Raw genomic sequence first — 5325 nt, 5'->3', positions numbered from 1 at the left:
AATGTTTACGCAACCATAGGCCAAATTAGGGAAAGATGAAGAGACTTTGCCCAATACTTGCAGTTTTTGGCAGAATTGAGTCCTGAAGTTTGGTGGGTCTCAGCTGAGCCATTCACAACATGTACCTCTTACAAAGACATTTTAGAGCAAGGCATTGCTGCTCCCTGATCCTGCCAGCTCCAAAGAGCAGCCAACACATCCTCCAATCCCTCCAGAGCAGGAGACTCCACAGCCTCTCTGGGCAGCTGCTCCAGGCTCTGCACCCTCACAGCAAAGAAGTTCCTCCTCCTGTTGAGCTGGAGCCTCCTGGATTCCAGTTGGTGCCTGTTGTTCCTTGATCTGTCACTGTGCACCACTGAAAAGTGGTCAGCTCAGTGAAGTCAGCTCCCTTGGGTGTGAGGCAGAAGAGGCAGCTGTGGTTAGTTAGGAAAAAAATGAGCAGTAATTGCAGGGTAGTCTTATAGGAGGGCAGCTGGCTTTCATGAAAGCACAAAACCACCCCAAAAAAACTCACAACTGTGTCTAAAAAAACCCTGCAAGCTACACTAACCTCATTGCCCATTTCTTTATTTTCATAAATGTTTTGCAAGAAGGCCCCGTGTCCAAAATAACTCCTGCTTCCCACACTGCTGCTGTGGCCCTTAAAGGAGCACAGCTGGAATCACACTCTCAGCTGCTGTGCTGGACACAGGAACACTCACAGCTCTCTTCCTGAAAACATTATCTGGTGCCTGCTTGCTCCATCCATCCATCCATCCATCCCTCCATCCCTCCCTGGAAGTGTCAGCCCTCAGACTAACCACCAACAGACACTTTTCTTTCACAAACACTATCAGCCAGAACATACAGGTCACTCCACCTGTGACTAATACCTTCCTGTATTAGTATTAGGGAAGGACTGCAGTTACTCCTGTTTATCTTTCCATCCTCTCCCTGCACCACTGGATCAGTAGGTGCCAGTTTCCTGCTCGGTCCTTTCCAATACCACGTTCAAGCTGCACTCACTTGAAAAATCACAGGAGAGAACCCTGTGGTGACAGGAGGCAGGTAAACACTCCAGATGGATGAACTGGGACCGTTTTTCCTCCAAGGGAAAAACTGTCTTCCAGTGGATAAAAATCCCCTTAACATTTCTGACAGCTTGGCCAGACAAACTGCTGGGGCTCTCCAGCTCCCAGGTGCACTGCTGAGAGCTGCTTGGCTGTTTCAGGCACAGCCACAACCCCCTCTCTGCTCCAGGACAAGGCTCCTGTGGAAACCCAGGCTCCAGCCTCTTCTGATGTCCTTTCCCAGCTGCAGGCCCTAAGGAGACCACCGTGGTCCCTGCCCCCAGCTAACCTGAGCTCCAGAGCTGGGAGAAGGTTCCACGGCAGCCAGAGGCACTCAGGGGGGACAGCTCTGCACAGCCCCAGAGCAGGGGGGACACTGGGGTTCAGGGCTCAGTGCTGAGCAGGGCAGGGGGGGCAGGAGGGACAGCCAGGCTGAAAGGCTCCCTCTGGCACAGCAGCACATCAGGCTGTGCTTCCTTTAAGGTGACACCTAGGAACAGGCAGGCTGGGCTCCCCTCACTCTATTTTTAGGCAGGCATCACAATGATTTTGCTGCTTGTGGTGCTGGTGAACCCTTGGCTATGAGTTCCCTCAGCAGTATCTAGAATCCAGTCAGTGAGCAACACGCTCCCACTGCCCAGCAGCTCGAGCTGGGTGTCACCAGAGTGACCCAATGAGAGGAAGGTGGTCATTAGTCAGAGCGTGGGCTGGAAGTGCAGCACAGGAGCTTCCTGGCTCTTCCTGAGATCGTAGGGGCAGGATCAGGCAGGAGCCAGCACAAGTTCAAAGCCCTCCCTCACCTCATCCCAACCCTGGTTTGGTCAGTGAACCTTTACAGGAGATTCTGGCACTGCAAGCTGGTGCCAGCTGTACCTGGAGCCGGCTAACGCAGCTCCCTGAGCCAGAGAGGGGTGTTGCTGGAGAAAGGAGTAAAAGCCATCTTCAGGGGAAGGAAAACAAGGAGATTTCTGCAGACATCAGCAGCTTGCTCGCTGCAAAGAGCAGGACCTGTGGGTTCCTGCCAACTCTCTTAATAGAAGATGTTCTCCAACACTGGTGGACGGGCACTCGGGGCGCCCCGAAGGCGCCCGGGGCTCCTGCAGAGAAGGAAACTCCCTGCAGAGATGTGTGCCCACCACGTGGCCCCCAGGGGAGAACCAGAGCCAGGCTGTTTGGGGAACACAGAAAGGGGAAAGAGAAGAGGAAATATGAATTTGAGTTCAGGACACCGAGCTGTTAAAATCCCTCTCTGCCCCCGCTGAGAAGTGCAGGAATCAGCTGTTTTCAGGGGCAAGGAGGGTCCAGTCTGCTCCAGGCAAAGGGGAACTCGCTGCACTGGGGAGCAAGGGGGGTCCTGGCTGGCTCCCTTCATCTCCAGCACCTCCTCCTTGCCCTCTGGGGAAGGGCAGCAGAGAGACTATAGGCAATCTAAGTTTAACTAATTTCAGCTCCATTTCTACTATGCCTGTGATCCCTTTGAACACAAATCTACCCAGATACCAGAGCCACCAGACCCTGGTCTCTCCTGGGCAGCACTGGAGCCCAGCCTGCCAGAGGTTCTGGAAGAACCATCAAACCCCAGGTGGTGTTTTGCAGTTTCCTCCAAGCCTGCTGCCTTCCAGGAGCTTTGCACCTGCAGACAACAGATATTTTTGGGTGAGAGTTGCCTCAGCTGCTGTCATTTTTGGTCACCGTGTGTGAGGTTAAGGCTGGTGAGGGTCACAAGTAACAGTGTGGTTTCCCTCAGAGCATGGCAGGGTGGCGACGTGTGACAGCTCAGAGGGGAGGGACGTGCTGCAGGTCAGAGCTAGGGCTGCCTGGGTGTCCCTGCTTCACTCACTGTGCTTCTCACAGCCTTCTCCCTCCAGAATGCCCAGGAACAAACAGCCTCAGTAGGAGAGCTGCAGCTCCAGGGCTGGATTCCCAGCTAAACCCACCCCAGAGGGATGCTAACACCAGAGGTGGTCAAGCAGGGGAAGCGAGCAGACTTCCTCCTCCATATGGAACACCATCCATCCCACCCAAAGGATCTCCAGGGAGCAGACAAATCTGGAAAACAACAATCAGGGCTCTGCTGGGAGAGGGGAAGGTGCCAATAGTCCCCTACTGTACACAGAAAAGCAGCTGCTATGTTCACATGTCACCTGGCCCAAAGGTCTCTCCAACCCCAAAGGGAGCAGAGGCAAATTCTCCCCCTAAGAGGAAAATTCATAGGGACATGTTAATGGGACAGCATGGCCAAAGGCCAGGGCTGCTTGTTTTCACAGTGGGGAGACCAATTACAGCTGGCAGACTGGTCCAGTTACCCAGAATGAAGGAAATTGAGTGTATGGAGCCCCCCATCCATCACAAACCGTGGCTGCATCCAAAGCCACGGGGCTCCAGTCCACCCCACTGTGCCAGCCACTCACTCCACATGCTCCTCCTTTCATCCAAGGCTCTGAGCCTCTGGGAAGCCAGTTACCAGGCTCAGCTCCCCAGACCCCACTGGCGAGCCAGCCGAGACCACGCGCTCCCCGTCCCCCTCTTTCCACCCCGTGGCATTTAGATGCCTCATTTAATCCCGAGGCTGAAGGGGAGTTAGAGGAGTTGGCAGGACAAGCTGCACAGCCACACACGCCTCATTTAATCCCAAGGCTAAAGGGGAGTTAGAGGAGTTGACAGGACAAGCTGCACAGCCACACGCTGAGGGGCAGAGGAATTAGGAAGCTTTATTTCTAATGGCCATTAAGAAGAAAGGCAGGAGAACGGAGCACCCCGCTGAATACCCCAGCCCTGCCCAGCTCCTCCCTGGCTGATCCTTCCCCAGGAAAGGCTTTAGGCTGGCTTCAAATCACCAGCTCTGGGAAACTGCCAGAAGAGCCACACACGAGTTTAGAGGGACTTTGCAAAAGGAAATACGTTTGAAATGTCTTTCTTTTTGAGAAAAGCATTCCAGTAAATCTCTCCCGGGTTCACGTAGCGCAGGCAGCCTTTCCTGTTCTGAGTCACTTCACAGCTCCCTCCACACGTTGCTTCCAGAGAAACCCTGAGGATGACCAGAGTGCAAAGGCACGCAGGGAAACGGCCACGAGGGGCCAGAAAGGAGAAGTGTCTGACCACCCACAAATAGAGTCACAGCCCAAATTCCCTGCTGGCACCCGGCTCGGGGGGAGATGATCGTAACCGCCAGGATTACGGGCAAGTGCCTGACAGCAGAGTCCTCCTGTGCCAGCACTGCCAGGGCTTGTTTACCCGACTTAAGCAAGCAGAGGAGCCTCCAGCAGAGCATTTTTGGTTGCCCACAGCTCCAAAATGGCTGCCTGCTCCATCCAAACAGCTTCCACACCTACACTGCACGGGTGATGGAGGTTTGTGCCTCAGTCAGCGTTTCGGGCTGGGCACCGGGGCAGCTCTGCATTGTTGTTCTGAGCTCAGGAGAAGAGGCTAAGCCACTGATCTCCTGCCAGAGACACACGTGCCTGGACAATGTGTATGAGAGAGCCCAGAGCAGGAACCACGGTCCACGAAGTCACAGTTCCCACATAAAAACTGAAGCACACGGCTGTGGGGTTCCCACAGTGTCACCCACCACGAGAGACCCAACGTGAGCTCCTGCCTGGTGACACACCAGCTTCCAAGCAAAGGCAACTGGCAGCTCTCTCTGGCCTTTCCAAAGGATCACTCCCCACACCCCTCTGGAGGGGCCACCCCATTAAGCCCAGTTGCCCCTGGCCACTTCAAGAGCCCGGGGAGGCAGCGCAGGGGCTGCTCAGCCAGCCTTTGGCCTTGGGAGGGAACCATTAACAGGCTGGCATGGCCTGGCATGGCATAGGCACAGCACACCTCAGAGACTGAGGTGGGGAGCCAGCGAAGGGAGCCAGGATGCCTGCAGCCACCATCCCACCAGGGAAGGGCTTCATTTCAAGCCCTGATGTATGGAGCAGTCTCACGTCCCAGGCAGGTGCTTTGGTGGCACGTGGGCCAGCTCTGACCTCCTCCTCCGAGCCAGAGCAGGGGTCTGTACCACCACAGTCCTGCAGCCCCTCCTCCAGACATCGCCCAGGCCTCCCCTGGCTCCTCTTGCCCCAGCCAGCACACGAGGTGACTGTTCTCCTCCTCTCCCCTTTCCTATCTGCTGAACTAGCCTGAGCCTTTGAGTCCCCCCTTGGCTTGGAATCATCCACGATCTACAGACACAGGATTCAGAGCCCAGTGCCACGCCAGGGAAGTGCCAATCCTACCTGCACAATGTCCAGCACCATTCCAGCAGCAACTGTCCCAAAGCCAGCCAGGA

General features: G+C 55.3%; 1 protein-coding gene across 1 annotated transcript in view; it reads right to left on the bottom strand.

The window, feature by feature from the left end:
- Positions 1–5325, bottom strand: part of LOC103770882 (solute carrier family 41 member 1-like) — a 16146-nt gene that overhangs the window by 10471 nt on the left and 350 nt on the right. Inside the window, 1 exon segment of the mRNA XM_008938165.1 lies at positions 5273–5325. This exon segment is cut by the window's right edge and continues 31 nt beyond it. Coding sequence (XP_008936413.1) covers positions 5273–5325 — 53 coding nt within the window.

This window comes from Merops nubicus, unplaced genomic scaffold, assembly GCF_000691845.1.
Source record: "Merops nubicus isolate BGI_N331 unplaced genomic scaffold, ASM69184v1 scaffold26600, whole genome shotgun sequence".
Taxonomy (NCBI): Eukaryota; Metazoa; Chordata; class Aves; order Coraciiformes; family Meropidae; genus Merops; species Merops nubicus.
Note: the sequence above shows the minus strand (reverse complement) of the source record. Positions and strands in the feature narration are given on the sequence as shown.